This window comes from Tauraco erythrolophus, chromosome Z (assembly GCF_009769465.1).
Source record: "Tauraco erythrolophus isolate bTauEry1 chromosome Z, bTauEry1.pri, whole genome shotgun sequence".
In the NCBI taxonomy this organism is placed as follows: Eukaryota; Metazoa; Chordata; class Aves; order Musophagiformes; family Musophagidae; genus Tauraco; species Tauraco erythrolophus.
Genome location: NC_141496.1, coordinates 10,868,724 through 10,892,934, shown reverse-complemented (window position 1 = coordinate 10,892,934; position 24,211 = coordinate 10,868,724). Strand labels below are relative to the sequence as shown.

The window sequence follows — 24,211 nt, the reverse complement described above, 5'->3', positions numbered from 1 at the left end:
CCTGTCAAACTCTGCAAGAACTGATTAATCATTTATCGACCCCTTTTAGACTGTTTCAGACAGGACCTTTTTAACAGAAAACACACCCAAAGCAGAAAGCAGTTCCCCTCGGCTCTCATTTCCCATAGCAGTCTGGCGCAAGCAGGTGTTACATGGGGGATTTATTGCTAAAAGAGGCCCAGGGGTGGTTTGCTCACCACTTTTTCTGCGTGTACAGATGACGTGAGAAGAGTTATCATCTGCTATTGCTGCAGCCAAGAAAGGGGAGCGAGGGAGATCCAAGGTTATCGCATGAGCTGCCACAGATTAGCTACAAAGCCAACAAGGCTTAACACAACGGGGAAGTGGCTGGGGGATGGATGCAGAGGGTGAGGTGACATTGCCAAGACACTCTGCCATCCGTGTGGTGCAGGCAGGGGCACCAACTTCTCTGCCAGCAGCACGCAGTGCTTAGGGAGCACGCGGAGCAACCCAAGGAGGTGGCCGAGGAGGGACGCAGCCTGAGTCCCTCCTGTGGAGTGATGTGAGATCCTGCTCCTCCTGGAAGAAAAGCTCACTTGTGGCCCTAATCTGGGAGGATATTAGTCACAGTGCTGCATGTGGCCCTCACCCCAACTCTGGCCTTTAGGCAATTCCTGATAGCTTCAGAGACGGCAACAGTGATGGCTGGCCTCACTGCCTCAGAACCTTGGCCGTGGGAATATCACCCAGGTCCTTGGGCTGAAGCAGTAGTTTGGTTCATATTAACCCTGTATCAGCAGCAGAGTCCGACCTGCTGGGAGGCTGTGGCTGTATCCTGCAGGGATGCACCAGCAGCATGGGGAGACCTGCACCAGCTCACACCCACCAGACTACTGTGAGCAGGCAGCCATGCTGATTTGGGGGTTTCTGCACTGCACCCCACGACTCCTGATGCCTGGAGGGTTTGTAGCTCATCTCAGCATGAAGATCGCTGCACAGACCCTGCTGGCATGTGCATGTACAAAGTGCTGCTGCAAAGCTGGTAACCACACACAAACCTGACAGTGCTATAAGCCCCCTGTATCCTTGCAAATCCATCTCAGGCCTACAGCAGAAATATTACCAGGGGTTTTTCCTTATCCAGAGCATCCCAGTCCCTCACTATTGGGAATAAAGCAGAGTTTCTTGCACAAGTCTTTCAGTCCTAATTCCTATAGGAGCAGGCAGTGGAAAGTCCCGCTCCTGTCCTCTTATCTGAACAAACTCCTCCCTCAAAAGCTGGCAGAAAAAAACTGCAAAATCAACTTTATCCCCATTTCAGGGCTTGCTCTGACTCTTGAGCTTGCACACAGTACCCACGTGCTGCTCCAAGCTGCAAGCAGTGGCCATAGCATCCCATTGCACGCTGAGCACTGCTCCGCTCGCATCCTTGGGAAGGAGCTCCATCTGCTGAGCTAGTGGCCCAGGCTGAAACCCAAAGAGTTATTCCAGGCTCAACCCAGGGCTGTGGGGTGACCGGACATCGGGCATCCCCTGGGCAGCACTGAGCCCGTCAAACCCTGTTGCATCAGGATCAGTGCTTGTGGGGCGCTCCAGGGAGTTTTTGAGGTGCCTCCCCCTGATGAAGAAGCAAACTGAGCAGCGAGCCGTAAGCAAAGCACAGGAGAGAGGGGGAAAAAAAAGTCATTGTGTGCCGCAGCTGCAACCATGTGAGCAGGCTGGGTAACAGTGAAAATATATGAAAAACAGGGAGGGGAAAGGGTGCTCCTCTTCTTAGGCTGCTCTGAATGAAGTTAATGAGCTAGGCTTATGCCAGCTGAAGGAACAAGACAGGTAGGGACCTGGCTCAGAGCTGGGCTTTCTCCCAGTTAGACCCAGGCTCAGTTGGAGGCTCTGCTTGGAGAGGGAGCCCTTGGGAGATGCCTGCAACAGCAGCAAGGAAAAGAGGCTCAATAGCTTGAAGGCTTTCACCTAGGAGACGAACCACTCTCCATTGCTATTTTCTTGTGAGAATGAGCCAGAGATCTACCATGAGCTCTAGTAGGGCCTTGAGGGATGCTTCAAGCTCAGCATGGATTAAGCCAACTGTCTGACAGGGCAAGAAGTCCTGGCCAATTTATCTCCTACCTGCCCCTGTGGGACTTCTTGTGACATTGATGCACCCACAGTGGGAGATGAGGCTCTTGGGGAGGCTGAGAGCATCACCTCCAGGCTCCCCACAGCCTCAGCCTGCTGCTCATATGGGAGCCACATCTCACCCAGGCATCTCTGGAGATGCTGCTTTATCCCAAATCAGCTCCAGTTCTTGGCCATGGGAGAGTTTTGGTATGTAAAAATCTCTTTTTCCTTCTGCATCCCTTCTCGGATACGCAGGATCTTTACTGTGGTTATTTTCCTATACATCTGATGCCAAGTGCTTCTCTGTGACCAAAGGTTTCACTGCAGAGACACCACCATGATGGCCATACCACTCAGCTTGCCTTGGCACTTACACAGCTTCAGCCAGAGCAGTGAAAGCCCATCTTCAAAGTGAGTGTAGATGAAGGAATGAATCGTGATTAGTGCCAGATAGCAACCAGAGGGATGTGATAGGGGTTTCACCACCGAAACTCAGCCTGGTTGAAAGCAAGAGAGACTTCCCTGGGTTTGTCAGAAATTATCCAGCATGGCTGAAGCTGATCCTTTCACAAGCACTTTGAACAAGGTACCCAGACAGAAAAACCTGCAAAACGCCAGAGAGCTGAAAAGAAAGCTAATGAGCATTTGCACCTTGGCCCAAAGGAAGAGAGCCAGGGTGAGAGGAAGATTCCATCTCTAAAATACTGAGCAACTGGAGAGCCCCCAGAGCCCCAGCCCTCCTCATCCCGAGGACCCGGTGTGAGTTTTACCATCCCTGTCCTGGGATGATGCTGAGGGTACAGAATTGAGCTCAGATTTTAAGCCACTTGCTGATGTCTCCAGTGTCATACAGAGTCTTGCTGGCTCCAAGGCTGGGCTGAAAGCCTAATGGATGGCTGTGCTGTTCCTGAGCATCCCATGGGTTTTAGGCTAGCAAAATATTTGTCTCTGCTTACTCTCCCAGACGCTGTGTGCTGGAAAGCAGTGCCTGTCCCACAGCAGACAGGGCTGCATTTGGGTGCCTGGTGAGTGAACTCTGTGTTTGAAGATATGGTAATACCATGTCCCCGTCAGGAGACTTCACTTGATCATCACTTCACTCTGATTAAATTCACCATGACCTGCAAAATGGTAAGAAAAACCAGTGCCCCCATCAAACTGACGATGGAGCCAAGAACAAGGCTGCTCCATTGGACTCAGGTGGGCAAGGACTAATTGAATCTGAAACTGTGTGACCGAGGTCAGCAATTATGGGACATCCTGCTCCATGTGGGAGAGACCACAGCTGGAAAGTAGCTTGCTCTCTCCTAGAGGCAGCCAGGGAAAAGCTGTGGAAACGATTTGGAGAAACCATCCCTACACATGAGGCTACCCCAAGCTGTAAGCAGACCAATGCGCTGTGAAGAACGTGCTCTAAGGCTACAGACCAATTTTATATGCAAATACTTTCTTTCATGTATAAGAAATAAGGCCAAAGTGGTGTTTTGAAACCCTAAAAATCTCAGTGGCTGATGTTCAACTAATTCATTTTTGTGTGTTGGCATGTCACTTTTAGACTGACCACTTTTCTCCGGGGCTTAATAATGGCATTGGTTTCTAGGGTAGGCTTTCCTCAATTCAGTGCTAGTGAGAGGTTCAGTGGCAGAGAACATCCTGTATCTCATTAAGAGATTTCCAAAGCCAGAAAAAAAGGATTTGCCTTTGGATGTGGTGCTAAGTTGCATCTCTGGACGGAGCAGATCTCCAGATGAAGCAGATCTTCAGATGGAGCAGACCTCTGGTCCAGTGCCCCAGGGCAGGGCACTGGACAGCTACGAGAGCAGCTGGGTTCTGTTCTGTGGCATTCTGTGGCACGGATGCTGACCCTGTGCTGTTTTCATTTGACAGCTTGACCACTATCAGCCTTGATACCAGCCAGTGGTGATGGCACCAGACCCAGGGGACAGCTGAGCAGAGATGCTTCAAGACATCACATTGGAAGAGGAGCACCAGCATGTGCCCTCTAGAAGAAAAGTTGGAGACTTTTCCTTCCTTTCCTTCAGGCAAGTAAGTGAACATGGCTTAACGGTAGAGGGGAGAGATTATTTGAAGCAAGAAGATACCCTTCAAAAAGCTGGAATCACACCCCGGAGACGAAAACATCTGGATTTCCTAAAGGCTTTGCACAGAGTTTAAAAGGACTCAGCAGGAATACAGGAGATGCAGAATAAGAGGGGAAGGTCCTGACAAGGTTAAATGGCTGCAGAAAGAAGGGAAGTGGTGGGAATGAGGACATGAGCATTCTCCTCAGGGAAGTGACAGGAGCTTGCCCAGTGCAAAATCTGAGCTGCCCATCATCACACAGAGGCAGGAGATCTGCGAAACACACTGGAGTGGGAAATCCTGAGCTGAAAATAGCAGGAAAAGAGTAGGAGACACACTTACTATATTCTTAGTTTTCTCTTGGCATCCTCTGTGGGTCCCTGCTGGATTCAGACCTGGGGGTAGACCTGCAGCTTGATCTTGCATGTTCCTTCCCATGCTAAAGCCACAGCAAAGATCCCTGACAGACCCATGGCCTGTCTTCTTGACAGACTGACAGACCCTCAGACCCCCTGACAGACTTCCCTGGCAGAAAGAGGACACCTTCCTTGCATTAGAAGCTCAACATGAGCCGACAATGTTCGCTGGCAGCCCAGAAAGCCAACTGTATCCTCGGCTGCATCCAAAGCAGTGTGGCCAGCAGGTCGAGGGAGGTGATTCTGACCCTCTGCTCTGCTCTCGTGAGACCCCACCTGGAATACTGCGTTCAGCTTTGGAGTCTCCAACACAAGAAGGACATGGAGCTGTTGGAGCAGGTCCAGAGGAGGGCCACAAAGATGATCTGAGGGCTAGAGCACCTCTGCTATGAAGACAGGCTGAGAGAGTTGGGGCTGTTCAGCCTGGAGAAGAGAAGGCTCCAGGGTGATCTTATAGCAGCTTTCCAGTACTTAAAGGGGGCCTACAGGAAGGCTGGAGAGGGACTTTTTACAAGGGCGTGTAGTGATAGGACAAGGGCCAATGGCTTTAAACTGAAAGAGGGGAGATTTAGACTAGATATAAGGAAGAAATGTTTCACTCAGAGGGTGGTGAGGCACTGGAACAGGTTGCCCAGACAAGTTGTGGGTGCCCCATCCCTGGAAGTGTTCAAGGCCAGGTTGGATGAGGCTTTGGGCAACCTGGTGTAGGGGAGGGTGTCCCTGCCCATGGCAGGGGGGTTGGAACTAGATGATCTTTGAGGTCCCTTCCAACCCAAACCATTCTATGAATCTATGATTCTATGTACAGGGGAAGGCTTTCTAGGTGTGGAAGCAGTTGTGATCCAGCGGATTGAGAGAAATCTGGGATTTAGGAGCTCAGAGACAGCCTTCATGACTTTGGGAAACTCACAGCCTCTCCATGTCTCAGTTTTCCTTGTGTAAGATGGATGGAAGGGCCAGGAGAAGAAACACAGGACATGTACCAGCTCCCAGAGTCAGATCAATAGCAGGATCCATGGTAGAAAAGCACAGTGACATCTTCACCAGGATATTCACCGTGATGCTCTCTGTCTGATGGGGAGAAACCTCCAGCCCGAGCTGTTCCCTTTCCTCCTCCTCCTGCAGGACAGACACGCTCGCTTGGCAAACCTGGTGGAGAGTGTTTACATTTTCAACCCTAGTCATGTGGAGAGGACTAACATCTGTGATTTTTAAATTAAAAATGCCTAGTATTTAGTGCAACTTGACACATTCCCATGGTGAAAAGAAACTGAGGATCACAAAGAAGCCAATTCTGTGGTATTTTTCTTGAGCGCAGTGCTACAGCCAGGCAGGAGCAACCTCGCCAGGGCAAGAACTTTCCCCAGCCTTCCCTTTTTTTGATGGTAAGATATTCCTTACCATGTCTACACCTGCCTGGGCTGGAGCCAGTCTGTTTTGAAGCCCTCTGAGAGGAGGAAGGCTGGGAGCTATCACCCAAGGGCTGGGCACAGAGGGAACTGCACCTTTGCAAGGCTCTGACCTGAGCCCATGCCCTTGCACGGATGCCGATGCTGTGCTGTTTTCATTTGACAGCTTGGCCACTAAATGAAACAGCTCCAGATCTCCAAGTGACTCCTGGTCTCATGGGCAGAGCTAGGAGCTGCGACATTGGTTCCATCCAGGACCGAGCCCAAAAGTAAAAGTGAAGCCATCGCTTTTAGGCATTTTTATGCAAAAGGGTTAATGATATATCGGGGTGAGAATGACCCCAACGAGCAGGTGGGACAGCCAAGTACGGAGAGGATGTAGCTGAATGGGAGCATCTCACTAGCAAAATTATGACTCTGGCTTCCACTGCTGCTGTTCCACCGGACAGCCTTTGCTGCTGTCCCTCGGGGAGGCATCAGTGGTTTTCCCCCTGTGCAGAGCCCAAACTGATGCACTAAAAGCCAAACTTGACCCGAGCAACCCTCAGGGCAAGCATCAGGGCAGACCCACAGTGGGACCCTGCTCCCTGGCCAGGAGCTCAGGTCCCCCTTCCATTGCCCTTGGGCTCCAGGACCCCCGCAGCTGGTTTGTGAGGTTTTATCTCCACTGTGACCTATGATGGTGCTTAAACTCATCTTGTCAGTGATAATTCTCCCTAAAGAGAAAACAACCCGGTGACAGCATGGCCAAGCGCAGGGTTTGAGCAGAGACATCCCACGCCCCTCTGGGCACTCCTGCTGCCCTTTGCCTCTTCTTGCCAGGCCAGCCCTGCATCCTCCTCCTCTCCCAGCCCTGGTGAGGGCAGCCTGCCAGCCTGCTTAGCATTCAGCTCTCACTGCTGGGAGCAACCGCAGCTGCTAAGGAGCGAGCTCAGCGGCTGCGAGCATCTTGGTCCGGTGTCCCCCCCATCCTGGCTCGTCATATGATTTCTCCTAAGGGATAACCGCTGAGCGGGACTGCGTCTCCAAGCTGATCCTTTGCTGATAAGCCGGCTGCCAAGTCTCCAGCACTAAGATAAAAGAGTTTTTCTCTTCCCGGCAGGTTTTTCTGCTGTGAATGACAGAAGAAGGGGGGAAAGAGAGCCGCCTGGCACTCTTCGTGAGCGAGAGGCTTCGGGGGCTCCTTCTCCCTCACTGTGCTGGCAGACCATGGAGCTTTTCAGGCTGAGCCTGGGCTGTATTTGCCTCCTTCCTTGGCTTGAGGGTAAGTTTCTCCTCCTTTGGGGTAGCTGGAAAGTGGGAAGTGAGCTGCCTCACAGGTTTTAACCTGCTTTCCTGCTGAAGTGTTGCTTGGGCTGCAAAGCTTTGAACCCACCAGCTGTAAAATAAGTGTTTAAGGGCACATTTTAAGGCAGCATTTAAAATGGGATTAAATGGAGGGGTACAGCAGAGTGAAGGACAAGCTGGCAAGGTGCTGGGATGGTTTGCCCAAGGACACTGTGGCATCATGCTGGTCGCTTTTATAAAATGCTCTTAAACTGCTAAGAGTAGCAGATGAATAAACCTGCTCTGGGAATGAGGCAGGCACCAAGTGACCTCCCAAGCACTCCGTTTGTTCTCTGTCCCAACTGCTCCTTCCCAGCAGAGATGAGTGGGCTCAGAGCCTGCTGGCAGGATGGGAGAGGATGGTGGGAAGAGGAGCAGGACCTCATTGCGTTAGTCTGCTCCTGTGGTGATCGGCTGGGAGTGGGATGTGCTGGGGAGCTGCAGAGTCTGCTCGGCTCATCTCCACGGAGCAAACTTTGTAGTGGCTCATGTTAACATTCAGCTGCTCACTGAGGTTGCTCGAATCCTATGTTGTGCCCATACACACAAGTATTTTCAATCTAAGCAGCCTTGGTTTTGGCATGCATGGGTAGAAGAGGAAGGCAGAAGTCCTGTTGAGCATCATCCTGCAGAGCCAGAGCAGTGCTAGCCAGGAACAACTACCTGGGAGCAGCGCTACGCACGGTCTTGCCCATCATGGGCAGTGTACAGCATCTATTTTCTTTAAAAACGGGTGAAGTCCTTGAGCTAGTAATTCCCTTTTTATTTTGCCATTATGCCTGAGACGCCAGGTTGAAAGGACTCATTGAAATAAATCCCTGAAGTGCTTCAAGGCTCATTTGGCCTCTGAAGCTACAAGGACAGCCCTGAAGTTTTACAGGTTACCTGCCCAGAGATTTTCAAGCTCCCTAGACCAGAGTACTACAACTATTGAGACTGCACAGCTGGGATGTTTATTCCTTACAGACAAACCTCAGACTGGCAGCTCTAGCCAGGTACTTTCCATTCCCTGCTCCACAACCTCTAAGTGCGTGTCCCATGGGCTGCTTTGAGCACTCAGTTTGCTCTGCAGCCAGGTCAAAGGAGAGGTTTGTGCTCCTACAGGTTTGACTTTTGCTCTATTTACTGCTGGTTTTTGCACCTCAAATCTTGCCAGTTAAAGTAAACCCAGTGAATTGAATCTCTCTTCTTTTTTTTTTTTTTAAAAAGCCCTAGGCTGAGGGTATGTCACTCTACTACTAAGGGGTGAGGATACATGTGCATCTTTTAAAAGTTAACATGAGATCTGGTTAGGACTTGCTGGTGACAACATGGTGGGATGTCAAGAGAGCAGAACAGCCCTCAGGGTCTTGCTTTTTCTCTTGCTCTAATACAGATCTTGTCCAGTGTTAGAAGAAAGTGTTTCTTTACTGCTGCCACACAACAGGAGCCCCGTGGTTATGTTTTATTAGTAATTATTTATTAGTATTTATTTTATTATTACATTTCCACCAGACATTTCTTTTCCTTTCCAGAGAGATACTTCTGTTGCAACCACACGATCAGCCAATGCATTTCAGCCAGACCACTAATAAAACCACAACTGTTTTGCAAGAAAGGAATTTATCTTCCCAATAGCTGGCAATGCCCAAAGCAAGCTCAAAGAGTAGAGAGCAAACAGTAGCCTCTCCCCATCCCATCACGTCTGGGCTGCTGAGTTTAAAACTGCTGGCAGAACAGATGTGCTTGCTCTCGACAGATCTTAGAGGGTTCAGTTTCCTGCTGGAAACTGGAAATCCTGGAATTGCCTAAGCTGGTTCTGACGGTGGTTTCTTTGGAAAGTCCCTGCAAGCAGGGAAGGAGCTCAAGTGTTTTCTAAGAAGACAAGCCTAACAGTAATGCGGTGAGGTACGATGGGTGGTGGGAAGCTGGGCACCAGCAGGATCTGTGCATACACAAGCAGAAAGAAAACTGCTGAAATAATGCCGCATTTTAACACTGACTCTTGAAACTCATGTACTGAGTGTGAGGCTGGTGGTGGCTCTGCTTAGCATCCTGGCCCACTCCCATAACCTGCGGGCTGCTCTCCTTCCCACCGTGCCCACGTGCAGTGCTGTCTCTTCCCTGATCCCTCATGCCTTGCTCTCCTAAGGCAGCCCTAAGCATCTCGCATCGAAGATGCAGAAAGGCCAAGCTTATCAGATACTTCTCCTCCATATATTTTTCCAGCCTCCAACTATTTTCTGCCCGGCGGTTTCCTGACCCTGGTGTGTTTAACTCTTCAGTAGCTATCAGATCTCCTCCCTTGGCTTGTGCAGACTCTCTTTGGCAGCAAGGATGCACAGCTGCTGGGTGCAGAACCACCTCTTGCAAGCTGTGAGCCTTCCCTTGATTCCCCTTGTCCATCTGGGACCAGTCCCTGACCCGTCAGTCCCTGCCCATCCTCTCTGGATTTTATAGACCTCTATCATATCCTCCCAGGGACTGGTTTTCCCTACATGTATCCACTCTGTGTTGACTTCACCAACCTCCCTTGCTTCCCATCATTAATCCATGTGTTTTTCCATGCCAAACCCTTACTTCTTTTCCTATGGCTCCTCTGCTCCCTTGGAGGCCTTTGCTGAGACACTTGGTGCAAGTGGACCTTGCAGTAATGTGGAAAGATACAAAGCCTTGTTAGTGAATCAAAAGCAAGATACTCTTAAGAAAGTAGCAACAGTTGGGAAAAAACGCAGGCCGGTGTGGTTCCCAGAAGCAACAGCTGGGAACTACTCTCGGAGAGATGTTACTGGAAAATAATCTGAGTGCAGACCAAGAAGTATTTGCAATTGAGTACTTGCATGGACAAGCTGTTTGGCAGCTAATTACTGGCAGTTACCAGTAGGCTTTGTTGACTTCTCTATAAAAATGACACAGCTTGATAAGAGCTGATGTGCTGGCTGAAGTGATGGAAATTGTGCTCCCATAAACCCAGAGCTCCCAGTTGCCAGGTAGCTGCTCACCCAGCTCCAGTTCTGCCTGTTCTGCTGGGCCCGACAGGCAGACGCCTGTTTGCTCACCAACAGGGACTCACTGGGCTCCATCTGGCTCCATCTCTATACTTTACATCCAACTAAGCACAGTCATAGGCTGAGGGAGGACCAGGGCAAAATAAAGCTAATATTGGTTCTAGTCAACAGCCTGTTTTTCAAAAAAATACCTAATCTCACCTCCTGCCATGCTCATCTTGGGTGTAAATTCAGGCAAAATAGACAATAGAGTGCCAGTCTCACTGCTTCCCTGTGCACATCGGGATTTCCTGCCTTTGACCAAATACATCTGGATCACCACACCCCTCTTAGAACAGAAAGTGTCTTCCAGATATTTTTGACTTCCTCATCCCATGGCCCTGGGCTGGTCTCCCGTGTGAGCAGCAGAGAGGGGCTTGCTCCCTTCAATGGAGGGAGATCTTTTAATGAGAAGCAATTATTGCTGGGCTGTATTCAAGTCTGCTTCTGGTCACTTATTTGGGGCCTTGTTTGTCCATACATGATGGCATCTCAAGCTGCTTGCTTCAATTAGATTCAATGTAATGTTCCTACAAGTGATCTTACAGGGCAACATCTTGCACTGAGCTACATCTGCATAGGGAACCCTCCTGCCTTAACTGAGAGTTTCCCTCTTCTGCTACTGCATCTTCTCTTTGCTATCTGGTCCTGACCCTCTGCAGAAGGTGGAAACAGCCTGCTGGGACCCAGGGCCCAGGGCAGCTCAGAAACAGCTTCCCCTCCTGTTCAGAAGAGGCATCATGGCACGATACGATAACCTCAGGCCATCGTAGCGAATTGCGCCTGCTGCTGTAGCTAGTCACATGAAAGTCTCTCCTGTCTTCATTCAATGTCTTTCTATACCGCCTGGTTTTGTAGATGTGCTACAGGAGCCCCACTGAACATTTAGTCCTGAATTTGAATCCTGGTGAGGGATCCTGTCACATTAAGACACAATGTTAGGTCCGTAAGAGGACAGAGCCGGGGGAACCACCTGGAGCCCTTTTCAATTTGACCATTCTACCAGCTTCCCAAGAAAAACAAGACCCTTGTACCTGATCCACCTGCCACACCCCGTTTAAGGAGAAGGGGGGTTACCTCAAACCCTTTACAATATGACCAGTCTGTCAGGCTTACGCTGACAGTGTCACTGGGACAAATCCCTCTGGACACCCCACTAAGTCGGAGGGTGATCACCTGACCTATTCAGGGACCCTCATGAGCAGCGACACCGGGCCAAATCCCTTATGTTCCCTGCATCAATCGTTGAAGTTTCCGGAAACTTATGTGTACAGATGACAAATTTTATTACATGTGCTCGTGACAGGATACAGATTCAAAGACAGCCGGTGATAGGTACTGACTGCAAAATCAAAACTTATTAGTGATGATTCTAACTAGCTAGCAAGATGTTAGTAACTAAGCGCCCATAACACAGAGCTCTTACCCAATACGCATCCTAATAGGCATTACCTAAATTAGGAGCATTGCAGTTTTTTCCCCTAATCCTACAAGGAACAGTATGTCCCAAGGGTGGCCATGCTGCAGAGAGGCAGGGGACTATATTTGCTTATTTTTCCTTCTTGTAACAGACAGAGTGGCAGTATCATAGGACAAACAAGCTGGCATCAAGCGCCTTTAGAAATTGTTTAGTTTGTTCCTAAAAATATGAAGAGGTCAAAATGTTCAAGTATGAGCAAATCAAAGCTGGCATCTACTCAGGCTCTGAGGGCAAGGCTGGCATTTTCCAGAGACACTGAATCCTACCTCCAGGGAGTACACTGGATGCTCTGCTTGCTCCAGGTTAACATTCCTGAAATGTTAGGGCTGATGGCCTTATTTGCAGAGTTGCTGGAGAGTGGGACTTGGCAGCGCTGGGTAAAAAAGTCCTTTTGCCTCCTGAGTAAGGATTCTCAGTGCCTGATGTGTATCCCAACGTAAATATACTCCAGCTTTATTTGTGGGTCTACCCCTTATAACCATATGGGGCATATGCAATGATTGCTGCCAGTTACATATATCTAATGGTAAATTGCTCACTTAGATAGCCAACATCTCATATCAGGAAAGCAGTAATATATGGGTAGTGGGTGGTGAATCTGCATGATGGACACAGGCTCACATCTTGGCAAGGATTGCACAAAACATCTCAAGGAAAATCCTGCTGTTGATGGCCAGCCTTACTGAGAGCTCAGTGTCATGCAAGGCAGTACTGTTGATAGGGAAGACGCTCAAAAGAGGATTATGGCCCCAGCTCTGCTGCCACCCTCCCATGTAATGTTGAACCAAGCAAAGTTTAGCTAGACTTCTGTTCCCAAGCTCTAAAATGGTGGTTATTCTTTTGGACCTGAGATACAGTGTGAAGATAAAAATCTATTAATAACTTGGTGTCATACGCTCCTGACGAGCTATACAAATCTCAAAGGAAGGCACTTCAGTAGCAGGACCTTTGGTGAGGTGAGTCTCTGAAAACTGAGACTTGCATAAAACCAAGGACGCTGGTAGAGAGGGGCAGCCAAAAAGTGCAAAAGGCCAGTAGACAACATGGGAAGACACAATGCTTGCTGTTAACATATAGGCAACACAACAATTCTTTAGAGGGGAACGTATACCATCAAAGACTGTACACAGAGAACAAAACACAAATCTGCTGGCTGAGTTAAACTGCAATGCTCTTCAAAATCTCTTAAAAAAATTAAAACCTTCAAATGCACAGTCATTTCCAAGCAAGAAAAAGGAAAAAAAAAAAAAACCAAAAAGATTTAGAGGAGCAACCTAGAGAGAGCATAAATAATAGAATCATAAAATCATAGAATCATAGAATAGTTAGAATTGGAAGGGATCATCTAGTTCCAACCCCCCTCCCATGGGCAGGGAAACCTTCCACTACACCAGGTTGCTCAAAGCCTCATCCAGCCTGGCCTCGAACACTTCCAGGGATGGGGCATTTACAACTTGTCTGGGCAACCTGTTCCACTGCCTCACCACCCTCTGAGTGAAAAATTTCTTCCTTATATCTAATCTAAATCTGCCCTCTTTCAGTTTAAATCCATTGTCCCTTGTCCTATCACTACATGCCTTTGTAAAAAGTCCCTCTCCAGCTTTCCTGTAGGCCCCCTTTAGGTACTGGAAAGCTGCTATAAGATCACCCTGGAGCCTTCTCTTCTCCAGGCTGAGCAGCCCCAACTCTCTCAGCCTGTCTTCATAGCAGAGGTGCTCCAGCCCTCAGATCATCTTTGTGGCCCTCCTCTGGACCCGCTCCAGCAGCTCCATGTCCTTCTTGTGCTGGGGACTCTAGAGCTGAACACAGTACTGCAGGTGGAGTCTCACGAGAGCAGAGTAGAGGGGCAGAATCACCTCCCTTGACCTGCTGGCCACACTTCTTTGGATGCAGCCCAGGATACAGCTGGCTTTCTGGGCTGCCAGTGCACATTGCCGGCTCCTGTTGAGCTTCTCATCCACCAGCACTCCCAAGTCCTTTTCCTCAGGGCTGCTCTCAATCCATTCTCCGCCCAGCCTGTACTTGTGCTTGGCATTGCCCCGACCCACGTGCAGGACCTTGCACTTGGCCTTGTTGAACTTCATGAGGTTCTCACAGGCCCACCTCTCCAGCCTCTCAAGGTCCCTCTGGATGGCATCCCTTCCCTCCAGCATGTCCACAACACCACACAACTTGGTGTCATCTGCAAACTTGCTGAGGGTGCACTCGATTCCACTCTCCATGTCTCCAACAAAGATGTTAAATAGCACTGACCCCAGTACTGATCCCTGAGGAACACCACTTGTCACTGGCCTTCACGTGGACATTCAACCGTTGACCACAACACTTTGAGTGCAACTATCCAGCCAATTCCTTATCCACTGAGTGGTCCATCCATCAAAATCATGTCTCTCCAGTTCAGAGACAAGGATGTCGTGTGGGACAGTATCAAATGCTTTGGATAAGTCCAGGTAGATGATGTCAGTTGTTCTTCCCCTATCCATCAATGCTGCAACCTCATCATAGAAGGCCACCAAATTAGTCAGGCAGGATTTGGCCTTAGTGAAGCCATGTTGGCTGTCACCAATCACCTCCTTATTTTCTATGTGCCTCAGCATAGTCGCCAGGAGGATCTGCTCCATGATCTTGCCGGGCACAGAAGTGAGACTGACTGGCCTGTAGTTGCCTGGGTCTTCTTTTTTCCCCTTTTTAAAGATGGGGGCTACATTTCCCCTTTTCCAGTCACTGGGAACTTCACCAGATTGCCACGACTTCTGAAATATGATGGATAGTGGCTTAGCAACTTCATCTGCCAGTTCCCTCAGGACCCGCGGCTGCACCTTGTCTGGCCCCATGGACTTGTCCACCTTCAGGTTCTTTAGATGGTCTCGGACCTGATCTTCTCCTACAGCGGGCTGTTCTTCATTCTCCCAGTCCCTGCCTTTGCCTTCTGGGACTTGGGCTGTGCCGCTGGAGCTCTTGCCAGTGAAGACTGAGGCAAAGAAGTCATTGAGTACCTCAGCCTTCTCCATATCCCGGGTGGCCAGGTCTCCCGTTTCCTTCCGGAGAGGGCCTACATTTTCCCTAGATCTCTTTTTATCACTGACATATCTATAGAAGTTTTTCTTGTTGTCCTTGATGTCCCTGGCCAGATTTAATTCTATCAGAGCTTTGGCTTTCCTAACCTGATCTCTGGTTGCTTGGACAATCGCTCTGTATTCTTCCCAGGCTACCTGTCCTTGCTTCCACCCCCTATAGGCCTTCTTTTTGTGTCCGAGTTGGTCCAGGAGCTCCTTGTTCATCCATGCGGGCCTCCTGGTGTTCCTACCTGACTTTCTCTTTGTTGGCATGCACCGCTCCTGAGCTTGGAGGAGGTGATCCTTGAATATTAACCAGCTTTCTTTGGCCCCTCTTCCCTCCAGGGCTTCATCCCGTTGTACTCTAGCGAGGAGATCCCTGAAGAGGCTAAAGTCTGCTCTCCTGAAATCCAGGGTAGTGAGCCTGCTATGCACCCTCCTTGCTTCTCTAAGTATCTTGAATTCTATCGTTTCATGATCTCTGCAGCCAAGGCTGTCCTTGAGTGTCATGTTCCCCAACAGCCCTTCATTGTTAGTGAGAACAAGGTGGAGCAAAGCACGTCTCCTTGTTGGTTCCTCTGATCTTCACCTTGTCTGATCCTCACCCTCTTCCGCTATTAGCAAATGCTAATGCCCAGTGCTGGAGATAGGAACTGGGCTCAGCTGACATTTTATCTGACCCAGCACAGTCCTCATGTTCCCCTGTTACATTTTTGTGTGGCTCTCACATCATTACTTTGGAAATGGTTTTCTGCCAGTTAAGATGAAGCAAAGAGGTGAGAAACCTGAATTTCAGGGCCTAGAAAAAAACACGTTGCGGGGATCGTATTAATCTCTTTGGATTTTCTAAAGATTATGGGAGATTATATATGAGACATTTCTTCTGCTTTTGGAAGCTGGCAGAAACTCAAGTCTAAGGTGCAGTAAACATCTTCCCTCTGTCTGGCCTCCAATGCGGGGTAAAGAGGACAGGACTAGCGAGCTGTCCACAGATCCCCAGAAATTAAATTTCCATTTGGGCACATGGGCTTGGCAGGAATTTTCTGGATCGATGGCTATCACAGGTCCATGAAACTCAATATCCCAGCATGCACACATCCATCCTCATCTCAGAGCCAGCACAGGAGTCGTACTGGGGTTTCTGGCTGTCTCGCCCCACACATTCAGGCTGAGCCGACCGAGCCGCTTCTGGTTTAAGAAGCCCCAGACACTATTAATCTAGCAGATCTCTAGAATTTCCTGAGCGAAAACATGAGAGCTCTTTTAAGCTATTGTTCATACCCTTGGTATTGTGTACCGGCTTCTGTTTACATCGTCATTAGTTTTTTCAGGTACTGAGCCAAATACTTGCTGCCAGGGAAAAGTATTGTTCTTTGCTTTGGGAGGAGAAACTCTGCAGGAATAGCTGTTGAGATAAACATCAGTGTTCTTGTGTAACATCACCTTTCAGTCTCCTCTTACTTTTATGCTCAATACTGTATGCTGATGGGGATTTTATAACTCCAACTACTGGGGAAAAGAGGGAAACAAAGTCACCGCAAAAGCTGGGAATTACCATGCGTTAGTTGTAATTAAAATTAAAAGATCTCTCAGAATGTGCAGAAGCTTGAAACTTTTATTTCTACCCCTCTGTCTTAGGCATAAAATACACAGCAGAAGGTACACCCCCATCAGTGACAGATGGTTTAGCATTTAACATTTTGCTCAGGATGTTCACAGGCCACACCTGATGATTTTGTACTGAAAATCAGGGCAATTGTGCAGCTAACAGGATGATATCCATCCCAAGTTACCAGAGATGTTGAGACCTGTTGCTATTAAAGCAACAAGCAATTACAGAAATTGCTTCAAATTGTGTGTCTGTTGTGGGGTGGCTGTAATGGCTCCCTCTTACAAAGGGATCCTTAAAAATGGTACCTTGATGCCTGAGGAGCAAAGAACAACACCAAGTGTGCTAAATGGAAATTTATTTCAGTACTTACACGAGCTGTGTCAGCCAAGTGCTTCCAGACTTCTCATGGGGTATAGTTTTAGCCCAGCGTGGCTGTTTGTCCTGGTTTCAGCTCGGATAGAGCCAACGTTCTTCTTGGTAGCTGGTATAGTGCTATGTTTTTGGATTTAGTATGAGAACAATACTGATACTATACTGATGTTTTCAGTTGTTGCTGAGCAGTCAGGACTTTGAGCTTCCCATGCTCTGCCAGGTGCACAAGAAGATGGGAAGAAGTATAGCCATTACAGCCGACCCAAACTGGCCAAAGGGATATTCTGTACCTTATAATGTCATGCTCAGCATATAAACTGGGGAGCTGGCTGGCGGCAGTGCAATTGCTGCTCGGGAACAGGCTGGACATCGGTCAGCAGGTGGGGAGCAATTGTACTGTGCATCACTTGTTTTGTACACCTCTTTTTTTTTTCCCCTGTCCTATTAAACTGTCTTTTCCTCAATCTACGAGGTTTTTTTTCTGATTCTCCTCCCCATCCCATTGCTGGGGGCAGGGAGTGAGCAAGCAGCTGCATTATGCTTCATTTTGGCTGGGGTTACAACACTGTAGTATCACCAGAAGCCACTTAATGGAAACAGTAGCTCAAGGTGGCCTAATTTGCCCCAGATGAATAGCATCTGGGGAATTCAGGGGTTTCAATTGCTTTTTTTCATACAAAAGATTTGATCCAGATAGGGGCAAAAAAACCCCAAACTATCAAGTTATTTTGGAGGGAGAGAAGGATGGGTACCTCTTTAAAGCTATAACCAGTTGAAATGTTGAATTACATATATACAGGCCAATGTTTCATAATAGAACAGCTTGTCAAAGATGGTGATTTTTTTCCCCATTACTTACATGGGTTACTTATGTCATCGCTGTTTCTCTCTAGTATTGCTCCTGGCTATTTGCACACCCTGTATTTTAAAGAAATGTCACTCTGGGGAATTAGGAAGCTGGGAGAACTGTTTACCTAGGCATGCCCACCCAGGAAAAGATTGGTGGGTTACATCTCCGCTTCCCCAGGGCGTTTACAATGTCTGGTGCTCAGAAGACACGTTTGCCTCAGACATGCACAGTACTAAAGCGTGCTCTGATTGTACCGCAGTAGCAGAGGGACAAGGCTTCCTCATAAGGAACACCCGGTTGGAAAAGTGCATTCGCATCTCCCACCACGAGACCAACGACATCAACCTGGCTGACTGCAACGTGTACTCCCAGCATCAGCAGTGGAGCTGGGACCCCACCACCAAGACCATCATCAGCTTTCAAACAAAGCTGTGCTTGTCGGCCCGCAAGACCCGAGAGTACGCCCTGGTCAAGCTGGAGCCCTGCGGGGACCAGGAACGCCAAGCGTGGTCCTGCAGCAAGAAGGGACACTTGACTCTGCAGAGCTTGGGCTTCTACCTCAACACCAAGGAAGGAGGCCACAAGGTCTTTGTCTCAAGGGAGAAGGACAAATTCAGCAGGTGGAAGACTTTAGCAGATGAAACCATCTGTGCTGCTGCCCGGAGAGCAGTTCTGAGATCCAGCAAACCAACTCAACAACCTGTAGACACACGTGTGTGGATCTATGAAAGTAAGATGAGGTCGATTTAGCATCAGGTAACATCTAACATTACATGTCATCCAAGCCACCTAACACCAGGCTTGCATTCATCATTCTAACTCATGTTCACTTCGGCCCCATCTGGTGAGACCAAACGACTCCAAGTCAGCTCAGCCACTTGGTACCACCGGTTTCCAGTAATTGCTGTTCAGTGTTTTCCAGAAAGCACACAACACCTTACAAGATCAGGTCTCTAAACCCCAGTTGTATTTCTGATGACAGGCAAAAGTCAAGTATTTTGGAAAGTTCATCTGAATTGGTGCCCGGAGCTAAGAATAGTTGGAATTGCTTGTCCAAAAACAACCAAGGAAGTCCCATAAAGTCAGGCGCTTGAGACTTCAAAGAGGCATTTGGTACTTTGGGATGTCATTTTTGGTAATAAGAAAGCTGAAAACAGTTGAAAACCTCTTTTAAATTTGTATGAGTTATTGAGAAGCAGCTACATTTTAAATGAGAAATTGCTGCTTCAGTTCTAAGAACACATTGCAGTTATCTCCTGCCAGACCACAACAGGCACCTATCACTAATGAAACCACGGTTCTAACCTTCACCCTATGCTCTCATGATCTTCAAAAAAGTGAACCTCATTCCTGGTGTCTGATATAACCATAAAGAGACTAGACAACACAGAAGTACTGGGAAGTGGTTAAAGTTCTGATCTCTGTCCCTTTGCATTAAGAAAACATAGAATATGACACCAAAAATTATAAAAATCAGTTTTATATTATCAGTTTCATAGCCTTGGCCTCTGTTAAAAATAACCTAATCTCTGCCTTTATGAGTGTTCACTATCCTCTGCCTAGACTGGACACAAAAAGGGCAGAAACCCTGGTCCTGTCATAGGTTTAGATGTTGGACACTAGGCTGAAAAACATTGGGCATGGTCATTGCACCAAGATATAACTGTCATCATTTGTCAGATGGCCAGTGACGCCCATTGCAGACCACTGATAATTCATGGTCCCATCTGTTTCCCTCTTTCAATTAGACCCTTATGCAAAGAAAGGTGGTTTCAGGACTTTTCTTGTGAAGTTGTGTGCAGAACTGAGTCCTGAAAATCACACTCAGTTCCTCCCCTCATCCTCTCCTCCTCTCCCTTCTTCCACTCCAGGGACCAGAAAAAAGCTGGCATTCATAATGACTTTTCTGTGTTTGTCCACTCTGTAGGTGATAAGGTTCCCAGCCTTCCTCAGGGCAAATTATTTCTCTTACATAAGGCTGTTCATTACCGTAAGGCTTGATGGCCCCAATGAGATTTTTAGCGTTGCAGAATTGAGTAAAGAAAATATGGGATGAACCTGGCTGGCATAAGCAAAGGAATTATGAGTACAACCTTTTGACACAAATAGGCTATATCTAACTTGAAATAAAAAGAGATATGATAGCTTTTTTGGCTGTCATGTGCAGATAAGATGGCCTTTTTACTGAGGTTTTTAATTAGCCAACTAGAAGGTTAACATGTAATTACCACAGTAGTCACAAGTGTTAGTGTTTGTTTAACATGAAGGTAAATACAGCCAATACAAATGAGATACCATAATAAGGTAGTTAAATATAGGCTAGGAAATGCGTGGGACATTTAAGATATGGGAAAAAGGCATGTGAAAAGGGAGTTTGCATTCCCCAAGGCAATGTTCCTGGCAGCCCAGGGCTGCCTGCGAGCCAGGCTCCCCAAATAAGGCTGCAAGGGTAAACACAAAGCAGGCTTTGAATCAGGTTGTGCCAGTTAGGGTGTCTTGTGCAAACTGATAATATCCCTATCAGCCCCACGGTTCAGAGTCTACTGGCGGGAACCTCTGACTACTCAGTAACAACATCAGAGTCCTACGTGTTTGTTTAGGTCTTTCTACCCAAGTTTCAGTTGACCATCGACAGACAACTTTTACTTCGGAGGGTTATTTGCTCAATAAATGACAGCTCTGTAGCCACGGATGCGTGTGCCACAGGAAGGGAGGAGGTTGGGGTAAGCAGTGGGGTTTCTTGATCTTGCCACATGCATCAGTGCAGGAGAGGAGTGACTATTGCTGCCACAAGATTTCCCAGTCTCCCCTCTAGCAGTAGTTGCTACCCCACACACCCTACTTCTGCAGTAAGACTAGCAAGGCAGAAGATGCCGTTGAGCTTTGCAAGAGATATGGACTATTTACCACTCTTTGATCACATTTCTTCATCTGCTATGTTGGTAATACCTGTGATGCTTCCACTTGCCTCTTCCTCACACCTCATAGATTCATAAATTTCTAGGTTGGAAAAGACCTTCGAGATCATCCAGTCCAACCGTCCCTAATCTCCCATTAAACCAAATCCTTAAGTAGTTCATCCACCCTTTTCTTTCCACCTCATCGTTTAACAGCTGGTGTTGCATTCATAGTTTTAGACCAATGACTTTACTTACCACAGAAAACAAGCTCTGCTTTGGCAATGGATACAGTCTTGAAAAGTTCATTTAATCTTTGAAATCTGTGAGAACTGAAGGCCCTTGATGCACAGGAGGAGGTGATCGCTATTGCACCACGTCCTGCTCGCCTTGCAGGGTAGAGGATTAACATGGCAGGGCTGGGTTCCCTTCCCGTGCCGTGCACTGCGCGTTTCCATGTTTCTGTACAAAAAGTAAACGATAATCACACACATCTTTGCTTTATTTCCTTCTCAGCGAAAAGCATTGATTCATCAAAGACGGATTCTGTGGACAGAGAATCTTCTGTGAGACTGACTGACCCACCTCTGGCTAACAAATTTAACAGCACAGTATCTCCAGCAAAGACCAAACAGGCATATCTCCCGGCAAATGAGGGTGAGCACTTTTCTTTTCTCAATGCATATGTGAGAACAGCAGGAAGGAAAGTGGAGGTGGCATCTAGAGATTGCTCAAGTATTGTTAGTGGTGGTAAGTACCTGAGTACTTCTGAAGAACTTCCATGTGTACCACTGAGTGGTTCAAGGCTTTGCTCCCATGCAACAGGTTGAGATGTTTGCCTTGGCAAGTGGTTCAGTGATAAGGCCATAGTCTTAACCTGCAGGCTCAGCCACCAGATGTTCTAGGAGAAAAAATATCTGTGGCTGGGGAATGCTGAAGAACAAGAACGTTTTATTTTCCCTTCCATCTCCACACTAAGGGTATTTGTGGTTATAGTGCAGCCCCAGCAGGAAGTTGGACCTTCCTCGGGTCCAACAGTGGAAGCTGCTAATCTGCATCTCTCTGCTTCTTCCCCCAGATGCATCCCACAATCATTCTAAAAAGCACCATGGAAATCGAGGGAAAAATGCTGGGGCCAGGCTTGCAGGTAGGTCCAGGGATCAGCCAGAGGAGAAAGAGATGAGGTGGATGAATTTTCACCAGTTTCCCTGACCTTCTCATGAACACAGAGTTACAACCCCCTGGGTCCTGCTGAGGATGCTCAGTAGGGAACAAGGGCACCAAATTACCTGTCAGAAAAACTCCTTTTAGGATTAAATGAATCTCCCAAGCCTGCAGTACAAAAGTGAGTAAAAACATGCAAATAGTTTGTCTCAACAAACCAGGAGAAACAGATAACCAAGAGCACTGGTGCCTTCCCCCAGACCTTCTTATTTCGTATTGGAGAGCTGCATAGCTGAGAGGCAGAATAGTTATTGTCCTCCTAGGAAGAAAGAAAACTTTTTTGTGGCCATTTTCAGCAGACGGGTGCTGTGCAGTGTAAAGCAGCTGTAAGATGTTGATCTTATGGACAAAGCATTTTTCCTGTCACCTGCTAGTTTTCAGAGACATTTCAGGCGTTTTTTGTGGCAATTGTGGCTATTGGACAAGAACTGGGACAGGTACAGGAAATGCATGATTGTTTACTGTGATATTCTTTTAGGCACCAACTGGAAAACGGCCATGCTGGTCCTCAGCCCCTTGGCATTCATACTGGGATTAATAATACTGACACTCAATGTTCATTACAACAAGTAAGTGAGGTTCAGGTTTGTTCAGTTTGCCACTTCCCTGTCTAGTATTTAAAAACAAAAGTCTTGATCTTGGCACCCTTCCCTATCCCACACCTGAAGGATCTGGCTCTGAGTAGATGAGTCTGATCACTCCTGATGTTGCCTTTGATGATTTCTCCTCTCTTCCACCCTGTTTCTCCCTCCCACTCACTATCCCATCCAAATGCAGCCGCCAATGTTGCGTCCTCCTCTCCTGCACATCTCGTGCCATCCCTGAAGGTTTAGGGAACGTGGGCACGACAGTTGCTGAAACAGTTGACATGGAGCAGCAACCAAGCAGCAGGCAGAAGTAGTTACATTCCCTCTTCTCTCTCCTCCTAGGAAGAAGAAAATCCTCTCTGCTCTGAAAAACTCCCCAGCCAACAGCAGCAGAGCTGACTTACGGGAGCCGTCTCCCTTACGAAGAGGTCCCCAGTTGTACCTTCCACCATCTCGCTCCCCTTCCTTGAGGCACGGAGAGATCCTCATTGAATGGAAAGATGGGACTGTCACTCCTCTTTTTGATAATGCCAATTATCAAATGGACTAGCTCCGAAACAATGGAGCTGTTGTTCCATCCTGCATCACTCTTCCCACCAGGAAGAGTGCCACCGTAGCCAATCTCCTCCCTAGCCTTGATGTTTTGACAGGGAGTTGTGAGCGCTGTTTTGTTTTTTTTTTAACACTTGAGAACAATCTCCTTGCACAGCACAAGGTTGAAGCCAGCAAAGCAGACTGTTTGGTTTGTATAGGCACACGCTGCTTAGCTCTTTCAGAGCTGATTTAACCTGTAACGAAACCCAGATTTAGCTAAAAGATGCTGAGACTCTTGCCAGATGCAACTGTCCATTGCCCTGAAACTCTAGAGTTACTGAGAACATGAGAAAGTAAGTCCTTGGAGACAAGGTGCAAGGTGAAAAACAGAAGTCCTGATGATCCTTAAATCCTTTTTAAAGTAAAACTAGCTGCCAACAGACACAGAAGGCTGTCAGTTACTTTGTCAATGTGAGAATGTAACTAGCAAGCACTGCCTTCAGGACTCTAAAGATTCTCCTCCAGATATCTGCCAAAACACTCCCCCCACTAAGTTATCAATTAAGTAACAGCAAGTCATTTTTCTAACTTAAAAGTTAGCATTCCATTGTCCTCTCTGCATCACTGCAAGAGTCCTGCTGAGAGAGTATGTGCCTCTCAAAACATTTCCATATGTAGAATGTATTAGACTTTATTGTAACGCACAACCTCTTTCTTTACGTGGAATGACAAGTAACAATGGTGATGCTTGTCGGGGATATTACACTACCCAGCCGTTTCATACCAGCTTCAGTCTCTGATTTCCTGTAGTCCTATGGAATAGTCGATGCACAGATATATTGCTCCCATCTAGAGTAGTAATACTCTTTTTTTTTTCTAGAAAAGAGTAAAGCACTGTTTTCAGCCTTTACAGTTCTTGTTTGCGCATAATTACCTGTGACCATCCCACTCAATCCTGATCTTTTTTCAGTGAAACTTGACTCGCCTTAGTGCTTTCCTTCTCTCTAATCTTATGATGATGTAAATCGTAATCACAGCTATGAATCAAGAATTATTTGGAGAAGGAAACACTAACACCAGGAAATTACAAGTATGAGCTGCATCAGTATATTTGTTCAGTAGAGCCAGGGAAACCATATCTTAAGCTGTTTCTCAGACAATACTTTTCACTTTATCTAAACTAAGTTGTTGCGCTACTTCAGTGGAGCTTGGACTTCTCTAGAGTCTGATTTTATTTAACCTAAGGCAGACGTAAGTTCTC

At 47.6% G+C, this 24,211-nt stretch overlaps 1 protein-coding gene across 1 annotated transcript; it reads left to right on the top strand.

The window, feature by feature from the left end:
• The first annotated feature begins 7,195 nt into the window (after positions 1 to 7,195).
• Positions 7,196 to 22,966, top strand: LOC147526318 (uncharacterized). The gene is made up of 6 exons (XM_086629948.1): positions 7,196 to 7,250; positions 17,968 to 18,438; positions 21,122 to 21,262; positions 21,684 to 21,752; positions 22,308 to 22,398; positions 22,759 to 22,966. Exons 1-6 carry the CDS (start codon positions 7,196 to 7,198, stop codon positions 22,964 to 22,966), a joined length of 1,035 nt encoding a protein of 344 aa, XP_086486074.1.
• Positions 22,967 to 24,211: the final 1,245 nt, after the last annotated feature.

What these genes read in the sequence shown, in the direction of transcription:
- LOC147526318 (XM_086629948.1), top strand. Translation starts at nt 7,196, where the DNA reads ATGGAGCTTTTCAGGCTGAGCCTGGGCTGTATTTGCCTCCTTCCTTGG. An exon ending in CCTCCTTCCTTGGCTTGAGG is followed by an intron (nt 7,251 to 17,967) that starts GTAAGTTTCTCC and finishes ATTGTACCGCAG; the next exon opens with TAGCAGAGGGACAAGGCTTC. An exon ending in ATATCTCCCGGCAAATGAGG is followed by an intron (nt 21,263 to 21,683) that starts GTGAGCACTTTT and finishes TTCTTCCCCCAG; the next exon opens with ATGCATCCCACAATCATTCT.